The following is an 18,235-nucleotide window of genomic DNA, read 5'->3' on the forward strand; positions in this document are numbered from 1 at the left end:
TTTTTTTTTAAAGTTAGACGCACATTTTTTGCCTAACCCGTACGATGTACGCGGAGACTTGAAGTATGTCTCCAAGTCTACAGGCAAAAAATGTGCGTCCTTGTTTTGCTCATAAACTGACTGCGGCTGTGGAATAGTTCTAGCGACGTTTTCATCACTACCTAAAGCCCTACGTTAATAAATTATCACACTAAAGCTGCATGTTAGCATTTCCAACCAACTCTGAAAATCGCTAACTTCACGTATGAAGTAACATAAAAACACTTTGAATATAACAACTCAAGGCGGGAGTAGCCGTCAACAAACCTGATGATGATACAGCACGCAACAACCACCCTAATGCCTTCTCTATGAGATTACCAAGTTGGTCATGACGAGAGGAGCAACACAATAGTTGGGTTAAGAAGAATTGCATTATAACACACCATCGACTGGAAATGCTCTCGCAACGTGGGGCTTTAGGTAGTGATGAAAACGTCGCTAGAACTATTCCACAGCCGCAGTCAGTTTATGCGCAAAAGAAGGACGCACATTTTTACCCTTCTTACAAAGAAGGGTATAGATATCACTTGAAAAACCGACTATCGATCCGAGGCCCGGAGGGTCGAGTGTCATATACCATTCGACTCAGCTCGACGAGATCGGAACATGTCTGTGTGTGGGTGTACGTGTGTATGTGTGTATGTGTGTGTGTATGTAACGAAATGAATGCGCTCACGTTTCTCAGCAACCGCTCAACCGATTTGGACAAACTCGGCGCCAAATGATAGGTCTTGGGGTCCTATTGAACGCTATTGAACGGTTTTGGAATCGGTGAACCGGTTCCGGAGATATGGCCGGAATAAGATCCGGTGAATATGGGCCTTCACGCTGGATTTAACGGAAAACGTATCAAAACCATCATGCGACACATCAAATTACTACAGAATTCAAAAATAAGATCAATGCAAGTCGTGTTAAGTGTTCCAGATCACATTGGACACACTTGGACATGTTCCGGGTACCCCGGGGAAGTTGCTTGAATATGAATTGAATTAAAACGCATTAAATCACATTAAAATACGATGATAAGGTGATTGGTAGCCTCACCAAATAGACTACACCCGGATATATTCCGGGTACCCCCAGGCAGTGGCGTAGCGTCACTGGATGACACGGGAGTGGGGGGCTTGGTCACTGATAATGACAATAAAATAAATAAACTTGAATAAGTAAGAAGGGTCTGATCACACCATAGGTGGATAAATTCGGGTTTTTTCCTGTAGACTTGGAGACATACTTCAAGTCTCCGCGTACATCGTACGGGTTAGGCAAAAGATGTGCGTCTAACTTTAAAAAAAAACTGTCGCATTAATGGCCCTTCGCTCATTTTCAACTTCTTTTCAATTTTCATACTGCCGTACTCTAACGGAACTATCCACCTACCCTCTTCTAAAGATCATTCTCTAGCTTATAAATTATCACACTAAAGCTTCATGTTAGCATTTCCAACCAACTCTGAATTTAAACTGGTTTTTACTATACCTGCATTTTAACTGGTTTTCTATACATGCATGTCAGTATAACAATTGTCGTCTAAAAATTTAAAACTAAAACTAAATCTTATCTAAGTATAAAGGGAATTAAGCGTTGCAATTGAGGATTGTGTTAGACATGTGTTCTAAAGTCTCAACATTCGAAATTATATGTACCTCGGTAGTACCAACAATCAATACGAAACTAACGATTTTTAATTGGCTCACCACTTTAGTAGCCTATTGGTCCCAAGCAAACGATTAACGTACCCTATTCTAGTTGAAATTCTATTACTACACTATGTTTGTTTTGATTCGCTATGAAAGTTTGACAGATAACATCAGGGGTGTGTGGATTCATGCAGAACATGCAGGGGTGAGTGAAATAGCTTGGGACTGCTTGGGACCGTTGTTCTGGTACTGAGTGAGCCAAAAATAATAATGATTTTCTTCGGGACCCAGTGGTCTTAGAGTTACCTCTATGGTAGTACCATAGAGGTAACTCTAAGACTAGAAAGTCCCGAAATAAAGTGCTCAACTTTTTGGCTCAGCTCTGGTACTCTCTTCGATCCCAAGCAATCGATTCACCCCTCGAAACATAGGAAAAACCAATAATCCCTCATTTTATCTGTCATACTTTCATAGCGAATCAAAACAAACATTGCGTAGTACTAGAATTTTGACTAGAATGGGATACGTTAATCGTTTGCTTGGGACCAATAGGCTAGTCAAGTAGTGTGCCAATTTAAAATCGTTAGTTTCGTATTGATTGTTGGTAGTACTGTACCAGGGAGGCAAATTCAAAATCATCTTCAGAACTTTGTTTTGAATCCTTTGCAGGGTTTTTTTTCCTGGTAAAGGGTGATACGGTCAAAATTTGGTCAAGGGAAAACGCGTGTAAATCGGTGAAATCGTTTATTTAAAAAATCAAATTAAATTTCTTTTTCAAGTTCAATTAGTATAAAATTCAGGAAAAATATTCAGTTAGGTTTCCGCTTTTCCAAATTCGAATTGCCGGGCCTTACGCTTGACCCCTGCCATCAGATTTTGTACAGCCACCTTGTCCACCTTCTTCGCCGCAGAAAGCCAGTTTGCCTTGAACTGCTGCTCGCCCTCAGCAGTTTTTTTTGGTCTTCTTTAGGTTCCGCTTGACAATAGCCCAGTATTTCTCAATTGGGCGGAGCTCTGGCGTGTTGGGAGGGTTCTTGTCCTTGGGAACCACCTGCACGTTGTTGGCGGCGTACCACTCCATGGCCTTTTTACCGTAATGGCAAGATGCCAAATCCGGCCAAAACAGTACGGAACAACCAACAATCAATACGAAACTAACGATTTTAAATTGGCTCACCACTTTAGTAACCCATTGGTCCCAAGCAAACGATTAACGTACCCTATTGTAGTTGAAATTCTATTACTACACTATGTTTGTTTTGATTCGCTATGAAAGTTTGACAGATAACATCAGGGGTGTGTGGATTCATACAGAACATGCAGGGGTGAGTGAAATAGCTTGGGACTGCTTGGGACCGTTGTTCTGGTACTGAGTGAGCCAAAATTAATAATGATTTTCTTCGGGACCCAGTGGTCTTAGAGTTACCTCTATGGAACAACCGTGTTTCTTCAGGAAAGGCAGCAGACGTTTATTCAAACACTCTAAATTTTTTTTCACGTAAATTTCTTGGTCGACAGTCCCGGAAGCTATGAAAATGCTGCTTTTCAAGCCACAGGTACAGATGGCTTGCCAAACCAGATATTTCTTTGCGAACTTTGACAGTTTCATGTGCTTGAAAACATCTGCTACCTTTCCCCTTCCTTTTGCCGTATAAAACTCCTGTCCCGGAAGCTGCTTGTAGTCGGCTTTGACGTAGGTTTCGTCGTCCATTACCACGCAGTCAAACTTCGTCAGCATCGTCGTGTACAGCCTCCGGGATCGCGCTTTGGCCGTCGTATTTTGTTTATCATCGCGATTTGGAGTCACTACCTTCTTGTAAGTCGATAGTCCGGCTCGTTTTTTGGCTCGATGCACGGTTGTAGACGATACACCCAGCTTATTTGCGGCATCTCGGAGAGAGAGGTTAGGGTTTCGCTTGAAACTACCGGCAACTCTCTTTGTCGTCTCAGCGGCTTCCGGTTTTCGATTTCCCCCCGATCCAGACTTCCTGGCTGTCGACAAACGTTCCCCAAACACTTTAATTACATTTGTAACGGTTGATTTGGCAACTTTTAGCGATTTTGCCAACTTTGCGTGCGAGTAGCTCGGATTTTCGCGATGCGCGAGCAAAATTTTGATACGCTGCTCTTCTTGCTTGGACGGCATTTTGACAACTGAAGAGTGAATTCCAAAATCAAAATAGGAGCAACATTCTACACACACACCTTCAAAATGAGGGGTGTTCAGGTTTTTTAAATGCAAAATTGAAAGAAATACGTCAAGTTGATAATGACCAAATTTTGACCGTATCACCCTTTAGTGCAACAACTAGACCATATTGGCACAGCGTAAAGCATTACCGATCTAAAAACTTGTTTAAATATTAGAAATTTATTCGTCAGGCAAAGTTTGGATTTCATGTTTATAAGAGGATACAAATATATTATATATTTTTACATTTAGCTTGAATGCCCTCAATGTGATCTTTAAAAGTTAATTTTTGGTCAAGTAATTGGAAATTGGAACTCCGTTCATAGTGACTATGTGACTATCTTCGAAAAATCATCTTTCATTTCTCTTATCTACTTGCATCTTTTTGCTGGAAATCTTCAAAATCGACATAAATCCCAGCGTACGTGCAGCTAGCCACAGCAAAACACAATCTTTTCTGCATCGTAGATAGAGTCATCCCCCTCTGGGACTACTACTAGGTTTTAAAAACGAAGCTCTAGGCTTATGTGGAAATATTATAAGTTGAGTTTTGGAAGCGTTGGGAGAAATCTTCCATTTTTGTAAATAAGAAGAGAAAATGTCTAAACTTTTCTGCAGTCTGCTGCAAATAACACAAAGACTTCTTCTTTTAGCGGAAATGTCTGTGTCATCGGCGAACAAAGATTTGTGGCAACCCTGAGGCAAATCAGGGAAGTCCAAAGTGAAAATGTTATACAATATAGACCCAAGAATGCTACCCTGAGGAACTTCTGCTCTAACAGGTAGTCGATCAGATTTTATATTTTGATAATTTATCTGCAGAGTTCTGTCAGTTAAATAATTTTAAACTTATTTCATAATATAAAGTGGAAAATTAAACTTTTTCAATTTGGCAATCAAACCTTCATGCTAAACACTGTCGAATGCTTTTTCTATGTCTAGAAGAGCAACTCCAGTTGAGCAGCCTTCAGATTTGTTTGAACGAATTAAATTGGTAACTCTTGTCCCATGGCGAAATCCAAACTGCTCATCTGCAAAAAATTAATTCGTTTTGATGTGAAGCATCATTCTATTTAAAATTATCTTTTGAAAAAGTTTACTTATTGAAGAAAGCAAACTTATTGGACGGTAGCTAGAAGTTTCAGCTGGATTTTTATCCGGCTTCAAAATTGGAACAACTTTTGCATTTTTCCATTTATCGGGAAAGTATGCCAAATGAAAACATCTGTTAAATAATTTTACCATGAAAGACAAGGTAGGTACTTTATGGGAGTTTTTTGATGAGGATATAGATAATTCCATCATCACCTGGAGCTTTCATATTATGAAACTTTTTAGTTATAGATCTTATTTCGTCCAAATCAGTCCTCCAGGAATCATCAAAAATATTTTACCGAGAGAAAATATATTCGCGATGCTAGTTTTCATTGCTATGACGACGACTGAATTAAGGGGCTTAGAACCAGAGAGGTGAAAGTCCATTCTCTTTATCGATTTCCTCTTTTGATGACCATGGCTTTACCAACCTATTTCGCACTATTTCTACTATGCTCTTCTATCATCCAGAAAAACAAACGTATCAATGAATGTGTTTGCCGTCGAGTTATTAAAGAAACAGAAAGTCGATGAAGAGAATCGATCGAAATCACATGCACCTCAAAGTCAATGTTATAACAAGAGTTCCGCCAAGAGTGAAGCCAGAAGTACCAATCGAACTGTCAAGCGGGGTACCAAACGAGCAAAGTAAATAAACATTATTGTTCCCACAACCAGTGAACTACAAATATTGCATTCATTACTGACAATATATTAGTAATTATAGCTGTAAAACATTTCATCCGTTTCATTTATTACATTGTGGTATTTATAAGTTATACCACACAGAAAAAAAGTTGTTGAATATTACATCCAAACTGCTGCAACCAGGTCAATCCATCAGTTGTGTAATATAACGTTGTACGATGTACATCAATTTTGCGAACAATATTACATCCATTGATGTAATATTGTATCTGCTTTTTGCTAATAAATCATTATTTCATACATCAGTTTGAATTACATTGATCGATATTACATTTTTTTTTGCTGTGCAAGCACTTGATTGCACTTTTTTCAGGTTCTATAATTGTTTTTGTCTCCCAGAAGCTCCGTTATCGACATGCAATTTTTCACTTCTGAATGCAAGTCATCCGATGCTAACGCAAAAAATCTGGTTGCCGTTTACTCTGATGATAAATAAATCACAAACAGTGCTGCTTGTTCGCAACATTTTCTCTTGGCAGGACTTTTATTATAACATCGACTCTGATGTACCCCTGCTTCGAAGTATGATTACAAATTACAACTCTGGAGAGCATTTTGTGTGGTCGTTGGAGGCTTGTGGTTCTGAAAATGGCGATGAGTGGGCAAAATGTTACGCAATTGCATCCACCCTTTTCGCATTGTATTTAGATTATGTAATTAGATAGGGGAATTTACGTATTCTCGGCAACCTAAGCAGCGACCTTCTTTCTATAGCCTTTTTCTCTAAGGAACGCACACATATGCAGTATTGGTTTGTTTACAATCTTTTGCTGCCAGCTGCTCTAACAATTTCAGTCGAAAGAATTGTCAAAAACTGTTTTGAAACGCTTTTACAAAGCTCCAATCTTCTCTAGTGAGAGCGAGTATTGTCGGCAACCAGTTTTTCTTCGGCAACCATTCCATTTGAACTGCATGTAAATCTGCTGTTCTATTATCGGCAACTCGAAATCAGCTACAATTTGTAGTGCGTGTGTTGCATTTCAAGAAAACCTTGCTAGATTGCTTTTTCTCAGTGGTAAAAATATAGTCAAATTGAAGCTGAAAGCATAAAGAATCGTTTGCATTCATTCAGCGAAGTGTTTTCGTAAGAAAATCCAGTGAAAATAGTGTTTCAATTTCGGTTGCCGAAAATAGTCTGTCATGCCGTAGCCGTCATTTCCCCTAGTTGCTATCGATGCGTAGAAATATTTCTGATCGATTGGTAATAAAGCTATTGAAATTGGTCCAGGGGCAGCTGAGTTATTAACGTTCAAAATCTTTCACAATTTTGTTACATGTTCCATTTTTGGTTTTCACAAAGTGTACCCCCATATAGAAATCACAGACGTAGTACAACGTAAAAAAAAAGTTATGGATACTCTATTTGGACAAAAGCCATCGGAAAGCAAAGTTAACTCAATATTAGACGGAACATTGAGTTTGAACGACAAGAATGACAATGGTCTATCTTCACCACTGCGGATAAGTCCAAGGGGGGCAAATTTATCTACTATGCAGGAAAAATTGTGTTTTGCTGTGGTTAGCTGCGCGTACGCTGAGTAGATAGAAAGAAGATTGATGACGATTCTGAAGATTTCTTGCAAAAAAATGATGCGTGATCCAAGTAGATGCGAGAAATGAAACAAGATTTTTCGAAGATTGATTCGCTAGTGTGAGATTTGTTGAGCAGCTAGAATTGAGATTTAGATGTGTCGCCCCCTTGGATAAGTCGATGGCAAGCTATTAGAGTAGGTTCACAAGGGGGTATGGTGAGCAATATAATTGATAATGTTTGCTTCTGTTTCGTGAGGTTGAAACTTTGTAAGGTTATACAAATTCCTACTACTATTAATAAGCGTCATTGCTGACGGTGGTGTCGCTGCGATTGCCAAACTATATCAAGTGTTTATGCTACTGCCTTGTGTTCTCACCTGACGTAGGATTATTAAATACAGGTCTATCAGCTGGATACTGGATCGGTTGGCTGATGGATGTGAATGGTACAGATGGAACAATGATTCGAGATGTCTTTGACACTGGGCGTTGAATGAAAGGAGTAGTAGCAAAGGTTGTACTGGCAGTTGTTATGGTGGTGTGGTTCATTGACGCGCTAGCGGCTGTAGCGTTGACAGAATATTGAGGCAGTTATTGATATTGAGAGTCCTCTACAACTTTGTCTCAAACGTCATTTCTATCAGAAGTGACGTTTTCGTGCTTTAATTCATTGAAAATGTCAACGACGCCATTTAAAAAAAAAATACAGGGTCCCAAATACCGATTTTTTTTTTTAATTTGGATGCTTGCCCATAACACACAATCATGCAAAGTTTCATGCGGAGATAGTCCAGTTTTTTTCCGATTTGTCATTTGGCGTGGAACTGTTCTACTGTGTTTAAAATAGAAAAAAAAGTTCGTCTTGAACTTTTTCATTCAACATTTTGGACAACCTGTGATATCCACCCATTTTAAGGATTCCAGCCTGTGTGCGCTCTCTTAGTGTTTGTGTATAATTATTTTATTTATTGAATACTTAGACATCTCAAAAAGTTACAAAACAAATAAACAAGAATCAGTTTTCCTCTTCTTCTCTTTCGTCTTCTGCATTACCGTCATCGTTATCATTTTCTTCATCGTCATCATCTTGATCATCATCATTGTTTTCATATTTTTTTTTTCTGAATTTTTCAACGAGTTTGTTTTTTTTTTGCTCTTTGCTATTTTCTTACTTCCACCGTGTCCATCTGACTGCGATGTAACCTTCGCTCCGCAGAAACAGATCCACATCACGCGACGACGTTTTTTTTTTGCACCATTCACTCTCTACACGTTACTTAAACATCGATCAATGCATTGTTCTTTGAATTTCGCTCTTGTCAGATTTTGTTTTCTTAATTGGCACAATTTTGTGTTTCTTTCATTATACTCTTTCGTTTTGCATAGGGTTGATCCTATTTGTGTGAGTGTGTGTAGTTGTGTATTTGTTAGAGTGTCTTCATTCTTAAAAGTAAGTGTGTATGTGTTTTTGTGTAGTAACGAAAAACGGGGGAAGGGGGTGTCGCATCGATTGATAATTTTTCTTTTTTTCTCTCTCTCTCTCTTAAGTAGTGAGTGGCTATACGTGTCTAGTTTTCTTTTTAGTTTTTCTTTGTTGATTTAGTTAAATTTTTACTCGTGTGTAATTTGTGTTTAGGTGTTTATGTGTATGTGTGATTTTTCTTCTTCATTTTATCGCGAAAAAGAAGGATTGTGGTGACTTTATGAAGATCCTTGCTTTGTTTGTTCGTTTCTTGTGTTTCACTTTTTGAATGTGATTTTGTGTTTTCTTCATATAAAGAACCACTGAATTAATTATAGTTTATTTTTGTTTATAATTTTTCTTCTTCTGTGTATGATAACCATAGATTATTGATTGGGTAACAATTTTTTTTTCGTGGTAATTTGTCTTTTTCCTTCGTTTTTCTTATAAGAAAGTTTTTCGATCATTGTGTTATTCCTAGCGCAATCTTGGGCTGCTTGCTTGATTTGCTTCACCTTCGACGGGCGAAGGTGGGGAAAGTCAGCAGTCAGGTTCGTTTGCGGGGGGTGTATGTGTGTGTGTGTGTTTCTGTGTTGATAATGTAGTTGGGTTTGGTTCTCTTTGGAGAAAGTATTGACTTAGTACAAAATCAATCGAAAATAGACAAGGCTTTGCTTTAAGTGCCCGCTTTCAGATTATTTATCATTTTCTCATATTAGTAATTATCAAAAATCAGAGGTAAAATTAGGGATTGCTATAACTAAAACTATCGTCAAAATTTTCAATTGCATAATTCTAATACACATCGTTTTCCTCCGTTTTAAACGTTACTGCTGCTTGAGTGTTGCCGCTTCCTCTTCTTATTTTTCTTCTTCTTCTTCTTCTTTGTCTTTAAAAGATGGTTGTCGTGGAATTTTCTCAATTGTTTTTGTCGATTTTTCGTTTGAGTTTTTCTTATTAAATTTTAATAATGTTTCAATTTGTTTTGTATGTATATTTTTATAAATACTTCTGTGAGGGAAAGAACGCGTGCAGTTGTCTGTTTTTGTTACTTGTTTTAGTTTACTTTTTTTTATGTAAAAGGAAATATACGTATTTTAACTATAGTTTATGATTTTTTCTTCTTCTGCGGATTGCAAGACTTTTCCTAAATTTTACTTTTAAGTGTTTTGTTTTGTGTTTATTTTTACTTAAACTTTTTTTTTTCGTTTTGAGCCATGTGCTGTCACCCTTGGCCTGGTGTGATTGGAAAGTAGTTTGACTTTTTTAAGTGTAGAAGTTTGGTTAGTGATTAAAAATTTCAAATAAAATTTTGAAATTTTTGCCAGGGGAACTCTAGTTCTCTGTTGGTAAAGGTATACGTGTTTTTTTTTCGTTTGCTCTTATTGTTTACTTTCAATTGTATCTAAAATCACTAGGTTTATAGAAAAATTCGTGAACCAATTTAGGAATACCTTTAATTAACTAGTTTAATTGATAGTGATTATCGAATTTTCTGCTTTCCTCATTTTTGATCAAGAGTGGCAACACAAAAATGGGTTGGTTTGACTTTCACTAAACTCAATATTTCTTGACCACTTTAGGAGATAGCCAAACTCGTTAAATGGGCTCAAACGTGTCCAATCGATTATACAATATATAAAATTCAATTCCCTTTCTTGTAGGTTTTAAGTTATTACTTATAACTGCATTCATTTATTTTTCTAACGATTTTTACGACTCTCAAAATCAAAGGTGTAGGAATTCACAATCAAATACTGACATCTGTCATCGTTCTTAACATTAGCGGTAAAAGTTCGGTTACTGCTAATATAGCTGCAATTACTTCTTGTTTTACTTTTCTGAATGTTTAAAAAGTATCAGAAATACAAAGTAAAATAAACAGTGTCATCTTTCGCTCTCATTATCAGATCTGTCTCTCGAGAATACATATTTTAACTGACATTCAAGTGTACGAATCATTATGCTACGATTTCTGTCATTGTGTGAGTGTGTCTCTGTGGTTATCATTATCTGTCATCGGGTCTTTTTCTTTCTTGTAATTATAATTATAATAGTAATAATAATCATAAACTTGCTCATCCTTAACTATCTCTTGCAATAAGAAACTATCACTAAGTTTTGCTCTGCTCTCATAAAAATTCACTTTTGTTTTACTAATATCATCCATAGAATTTGTTTTATTATTTACTTGCTTTACTAGAATTTGAAATTTTCCACATGTTTGTTTTGTTACGCTCCGTCTCGCTCAGTCATATGATGCGAAAAATTTCATATAACAATAAACAATTGTCTTTCTTCCACTTGGCCGGCGAACCGGGTTCGGTTTTTTCGAAATGCTCAGAAACAACTGTGTCAAGAGTGAATAAAATTTCGAAACAGATTTCCTTTTCCCTCAAACTTGGTAAGATTATTCGGCAGCAAGTTTCAAAACACTCCCACATAGCCAGACAAAAGGCCCCTCGGTAGCGACCACGGATTGTTTGTTTTCTTTTCCAACACTTTGGGGTATTTCTGGCGCCGAATCAGCCGCGTTGCCCTTTCTCTGCCTACTTTGTGTGTGTGTATGTGTGTGTATTTTTTGTTTGTTTACATACATATATGTCGTTTGCTTGCTTGCTTGCTTGCTAGTGCTTAAATCTGTTTACTTGTTTGAATCATCTTTACGTGCGGTCGAAGTCGACTGGGCATCACCTAAACTAATCATGTCTCTAGGCTTCCACACCGGGGATCCTACAATTAAACAAGAAAAAAGTAAAAATGGCCAGATTTAATCAATTTGCTTCGGTGGATTAGTCCAATCGGATGAAGAAAGAGAGAAAGAGAGAAGAAAGGTGAAGAAGTAACTGGATGAGGAGGAGGAGGATCAAACATAACAGGAAGGATGGAGAAAGATCCTTCAAAGGAACTGAAGAATCGAAAACAATAGGAAGTAGGAAAGTATAAAAAAAAAACTAATTCAACTGAGAAAGAAAATCAGAATCAGGTGAGTCAACAATCGATGAAATAAAAACCAAACGAGAAAGTTTCTCTTATATTAAGTATAAAAATTATGAAATTGTGCTTATTTGACTACTTAGTTCAATACCAATTATCGTTTGCCAATTGTGTTTTTCAATGTTATTGTTGAAGTTGTGTACTTTCTTTTCTTTTCGATTCGATTGCATAAAAAATGTTTTGCTGATGTATATTGCTCAATTCTTCCATTTTAGTTAGCTTCGTTGTTCTTTGGATTGATCAAACGGTGTAACACACGTCAGTTGGAAAATTATAACAAAATTAGTCTATAAAAACAATGACTACACTACAAAGTTCAAAGTTTTAACTATAAATTGTCTAACTAGTGTAAAATTTTCAATAAATAACAATCTACACTGCTCAACGTTGCAAACTTGCTAAAAGACTATCTAGGATAAGGTTGTAAATAGTTTTTCATGAGAAGAACTGTTGATTTTTTAGATGTCCTATAAATATTTAACGAAGTTACTGATCTATGATATGCTTAGTGATCGTGAAATTTAAGTAAAGGGCTATAATTGTCTAAACATTGAGAAGCAGTTTCGAACATTACAATCAATTTATCGCTAATTGGATTTTACAAAAGATGACCAATGCTTTCTTTGGAATTCATTCTGGAAAAATTGATTCACCGATTGGGCTCGTTTCCGTCAAATTCCAGAAATTTGTACATGAAACTGAGAGCTACCATTCAAAATGATAACAAAAAAGAGTTTGTACTATAATATTCCTTCAATAAATGGATGCTTGTTCACTTTAGCCCGTTGCATACAACATTGGAGGTGTGTTGCCAAAATTGGACCCACACTGTATTGATGGAACCATACAGGTAAGGAGAGATTGAGATTTAAAATTAAATTAGCTTAAAGATCGAGGCATTTTTTGAGTAATATTTTTCAATTTTTAATATTTTTTTATTTTTAATCACAGTCAATGTTTTAATAAGAGTCCCGCCAAGAGTGAAGCCAGAAGTACCAATCGAACTGTCAAGCGGGGTACCAAACAAGCAAAGACTTAGTAAATAAACAGTATTGTTCCCACAGTCAGTGAACTACAAGTATTGCATTCATTACTGGCAACATTACTATTTAGATGAAAAACATTACTTTGCTTTATTTAGTACATTGTGGTATTTATGAGTTATACCAAGCACTTGTTTGAAAAATTTTCAGGTTCTGTAATTGTTTGTGTCTCCCAGAAGTTTCGTTATCGACATGAAAATTTTCACTTCTGAATGAAATTGAGGTGTTCGTGGATTTTCCTATGTTTCGAGGGGTGCATCGATTAGCTTGGGACCAAAGAGAGTACCAGAGCTGAGCCAAAAAGTTCAGCACGTTTCTTCGGGACCTTCTGGTTTTAGAGCTACCTCTATGGTAATACCATAGAGGTAACTCTAAGACTAGAAGGTCCCGAAGAAACGTGCTGAACTTTTTGGCTCAGCTCTGGTACTCTCTTTGGTCCCAAGCTAATCGATGCACCCCTCGAAACATAGGAAAATCCACGAACCCCTCATTTTATCTGTCAAACTTTCATAGAGAATCAGAAACAAACATAGTGTGGTACTAGAATTTCGACTACAATGGGATACGTTAATCGATTTGCTTGTGACCAACAGGCTAGTCAAGTAGTGAACCAATTTAAAATCGTTAGTTTCCACCGGTTGGTATTACTCTGACGAAAAATAAATCATAAACAGTGCTGGATTGTTCGCAACATTTTCTCTTGGTGGGACTCTTATCCAGCTTTCCATGCTCGGTAATGGCGGCCTGTTTGTATGAATAAATGTATCCTTCACTGTGCTTTTTGACACTATCTGGATGTTCGAATTTCAACCCCTTCCCTTTCCCTCTCCCAGGAACAGTAGAAAATGGAACAACATACGCCCTCCAGTTAGTGTCAAAAATCACAGTGAAGGATACATTTATTCATACAAACAGGCCGCCATTACCGAGCATGGAAAGCTGGATAGCGAATTCGTTTATTATCGGAGTTGGAACCAGTTCCAACCCAGTGCGAAACCGAACTTTTTGTCGGTTTTAAAAAAACCGAGCAAACTGACGTTTGTCAGAAAACAAGCAGTCCCAATCTTGATACCCGATCCAGGTTGGAACTGGATCAAAACGAATTCGCTATTATTATAACATCGACTCTGGACAGGATCAGTTCGACAGTGAGCATAGACGAGTGCACGGATGGATTTGAGTTCACTCACTCGACAAAAAGTGACACAACAGCAGGGCCCTTTTTACTAAAAATGAACACATGAATAATACTCGCTACATTTGAAACGGGCTTATCAACTTTTGTACACAAAACTTGTTAAGCCTTTTTCGTGCAAACTGAATACTCCCACGCAAACTAAATTTTCCCATTCCCGGTAGTACTCTTGGTTTGGGTGGGCGTATTTCTGTTCTCGTGAAAAGGACCTAGCAAATTGTTGACAAAAGTTGATAGGCCCTTTTCAAATGTTACGCAAGCATTATTCATGTGTTCATTTGTAGTAAACAGGGCCCCGCTGTTATGTCAATTTTTTTCAATAGATGAACAAAAATTCACCCGTGCACTCGTCTATGCATAAGATCGATTCTCTTCGTCAATTTTCTCTTTTGTTAATAACTCGCTAGAATTAACGTTTGTCGGTGCGTTTGCTGTTGCTTTTGATAGCCAATACAACCTGTTACAACTCTACATTGAACAAATGCCAGAAAATTGTTTGTTGAAATCGATGAAGTGAATCGATTATCGTGTATACGCCCTTATGCATGCTCACTGTCGAGTTCATTTGTTTACAACATGGCTTCACCGGAGCAAGCACGTCGCGATTCGATCTTGCACGCTCGGTGGTGTAATGGTAATCATGACTGCTTTCTCACCCCAATGGGTCTGAGGTCAATCCCAGCCGAGATCGGTGGGATTTTTCTGAGGCATGCAAATCTCTGGTCGGAAGGGAAGTAAAGTCGTTGGTCCCGGCCCATGTGTGTTGAATGGGTGCGATGTCATACGCAGGGGTGGAAGCCTCAGCCTTCTTGCACAATCGATTGCCGTTAATGGATGGCAATCGATGTCCGTTGGTGATTGGCACTAGATTGCGAAACAGAGACCGACAATAAATAAAGGCATGAAGAAGAAAAAGAAGACGAAACGCACTGCCTGGAAGTTTTCGATCAAATTCCTCGGGCAGGAATTTTATACCTCGGTTGATCAAAAAAAAGTCGAAATTCAGCAGTTGTAGGCTGAAAAGCGAAAGTTTCGTTACTGCTGGGACCATGAACCAGTAAATTTACCAGGAGGAGTGTCTACGGCTTTTTCTTGAGCAGCATGAGGTGCATTGCCTATTGAGATTTTCACGTCTGGTTGTATTGGTGCGATATGTGAGAGCGTGTTAGTGAATATCCGAGGAAAATACATAACAAATCGATGTCAAACTCATTTTGACAGGTCTACCTTCATACATTTTTTAGGTTAGCCAGAGGAAAATAATAAACAACTTTACACGGCGTTGCTTCCGCTAGTGCGCGTGCGGTAAACGTCACTAATCTCTATAGACGAGTGCACGGATGGATTTGAGTTCACTCACTCGACAAAAAGTGACACAACAGCGGGCCTTGTTTACTAAAAATGAACACATGAATAATGCTCGCATAACATTTGAAAGGGGATAATCAATTTTTCTAAACAACTTGCAAGGTCCTTTTCACGAGAACCGAAGTATGCTTACGCAAACCAAGAGCACTATCGGGAAGGGGAGGATTTCTCCTACCCGATGGTGTTGTTAGTTTGCGTGGGCGTATTCGGTTCGCGCGAAAAAGGCTTAACAAGTTTTGTGTACATAAGTTGATAGGCCCGTTTCAAATGCTACGCGAGTATTATTCATGTGTTCATTTTTAGTAAACAGGGCCCCGCTGTTGTGTCACTTTTTGTCGAGCGAGTAAACTCAAATCCATCCGTGCACTCGTCTATTCTGACCGGACTTGGCAAGCTGCCACTACTCAAATTCCACCAAACAGTGGTACAGTTAAAATGGCGTCACAGTGGTTCCCAAGGAAGTGAATCCAGCCAATACTATGGAACTAAGGCCAATTGAGGATTACTGGTCAATTATGAAGCACATACTGAAGAAAAAAGGGTGGAACCATAGAGGTAACTCTAAGACCAGAAGGTCCCGAAGATACGTGCTCAAATTTTTGGCTCAGCTCTGGTACTATCTTCGGTCCCAAGCTAATCTCTGCACCCCTCGAAACATATGAAAATCCACTAACCCCTCATTTTATCTGTCAAACATCCAAAGCAAATCAAAACAAACATAGTGTAGTACTAGAATTTCGACTAGAATGGGATACGTTAATCGTTTGCTTGGGACCAATAGGCTAGTCAAGTAGTGAGCCAATTTAAATTCGTTAGTTTCGAATTGATTGTTGGTGGAACTGCAACTGACCTGAATGATTTCAAGCGAAACTGGAATTTGGCAGCCAAACAAGTTGGAACAGGGCCGTGTAGGATGAAAAGTTCGAGCAGTCGCCTATGGTAAGAAATAAAACGCATTTTAAAACCCCAACAAGATTTTCGTGTCTGGATTTTTTCGACTGGAGGAAACCTTCGACCTCTGAGAGAAAAGTGGTCTTATATCGAGATATGGAGTTCCATATTTTTAAAATAATTCCGGAGAAAATCTTCGAGTATATTTTTGCGACTTTAAGTTTAATACAAATTCGAAAATCCTTGACATTCTGAGTTTACAAAACTCAAAACTTACCAGAATTTCAGTTTGAAGAATATATCATTTAAAAAATGGTATTTTTCAAAAATTAACATTTTAAATTTCTTATTAGAAAATACCTGGAATCCTCAACCTGTGAAAAACATTGGAGTGCTGGAACTTCACACATCATTTTATTGTAATGCTGGTTTGTACAAATATTTCGACTGTATTAAAACCTCCCGGAAAGATTTTTGACTTGACTTGTGCTGAGAATGCAACCATGTATAAATGTGTTTAAATTTCAATTCAAGTAATTTTTCAATTTCTGGACCAGTAGTAAAAATGTCAAAGCATTTTCAGCATCCTTTTTTGTCATTTAAAGTTTAGGTTTTTTTTTTTAATTATGAGCTTTTAAAATTAGTTTGGTTTATAATATTTGAGCATGCCACAAATAATAAGTTGACAGGTTTGATAGTTTATTGGCTTCCATGTGGACTTACTGAGCAAAAGGTGTTACATGGCCTGTTCCCTTACTAAAACGGATCACTTTTGGCATAATTCATCACAGATAATCCAATTTAAATCATCCCATTCCACAAGCTCAACTATCCTTCTCACATAAGGTTCATGACTAATTTTCAAAGGACAGAGCCGAAATACAACTTGGCAGCACAGACTAAACAATTTTCCATGAAAATACGTAGTGTATGCTAAAACAATACCAGCACGTATGGATTCAGCAAGGTCCATTCTATGAAACCCAAGCCTATAAAAATCAAATGGCGGATCTGAGGTCCAACTTTTTAGAACAGGCAAACTGATTTTCGCATTTTTCTCAACAATTGTGCGCGTTAAAAAATATCTACTACTACGTATGGATTCAAAAAGGCCTATTCTATAAAATCCAAGCCAAAATTTCAAAGGACAGAGCCAAAATGTTGCTTGACAGGACAGGGAAAACAAATTTTCATGAAAATACGTACTTTTATAAATTTAAAGTCGTTTTTCTCAACAATAGTGTGCGTTAAAAAAAAATCTACCATCACATATGGATTAAGTAACATCCATTCTATAAAATCCAAACCTATCTTTCAAAGAGTGAAGCTGAAATCCATCTTTTCAGAACAAGTAAATCAAATTTCCGCGAAAATACGAACATTTGTGAATTCAAGTCCTGTTTTCTTAAAAACTGTACAACAATTCTGAGTACATGTTTGGATTCAAAGAGTAAACATATATTTAATTCAATGCATTTAGTCTCCATTGCCGACTAGTGTAGTCTAACGATGTCGGATTGAAAAAAATCGCGAACATCATTTTCAATTAGTATCCTTCCATATTTTTGCACCAAATTAAGTGTGACTTCAGAATAGAAATAAAAAAATATAGTGGTTTTAAAATGTCTGTACTCACCCTAAACAAATTTAAAAAAATTGCGTGAAACAGAATTAGGTCGTATGAATAAAAGCGTTTACTTTACTTTTCCCGTAAGAAAAGCACGGGAAAGTAAAGTCACCTCTTTTTATTCATACCATTGAGTGTTCTCGCCTTATTTTGAAAAGGGTGCAATCGGTGCAATTTTTTTTAATGCCCGAGACCATGATTTATATTCGAGTCCAGGATTAAAAAAAATCTACGCCCGTAGTTTTGCTAGGTATGTGATTCACGTCCATAAGATTTTCGATTTCGTTATTTCTGACAGATAAGGAGTTAGATTTTGACAACAATAGCTGATTTTTGCACGAAAATCAGTCGATCGATAACACAGGGTTATCAGGCCACGAGTTCTGGTTTTTAAAATACACGAAGCATACACACTTAGAAATAACTAAATTTACAAGTGA

General features: G+C 37.5%; 1 protein-coding gene across 7 annotated transcripts in view; it reads right to left on the reverse strand.

The window, feature by feature from the left end:
* Window positions 1-8,749: 8,749 nt before the first annotated feature.
* sif (still life) overlaps window positions 8,750-18,235 on the reverse strand; it is a 186,113-nt gene continuing 176,627 nt past the window's right edge. For all 7 annotated transcript variants that reach the window (XM_065217328.1, XM_065217330.1, XM_065217334.1 and 4 more), the window contains one exon: window positions 8,750-11,407. In XM_065217328.1, the coding sequence (XP_065073400.1) occupies window positions 11,319-11,407 (89 nt within the window). In that variant the 3' untranslated portion in view covers window positions 8,750-11,318. The remainder of the gene's footprint in view (window positions 11,408-18,235) is intronic.

This window comes from Ochlerotatus camptorhynchus, unplaced genomic scaffold, assembly GCF_037179485.1.
Source record: "Ochlerotatus camptorhynchus isolate MF236.1 unplaced genomic scaffold, CSIRO-AGI_Acam_v1.1 ptg000074l, whole genome shotgun sequence".
NCBI lineage: Eukaryota > Metazoa > Arthropoda > Insecta > Diptera > Culicidae > Ochlerotatus > Ochlerotatus camptorhynchus.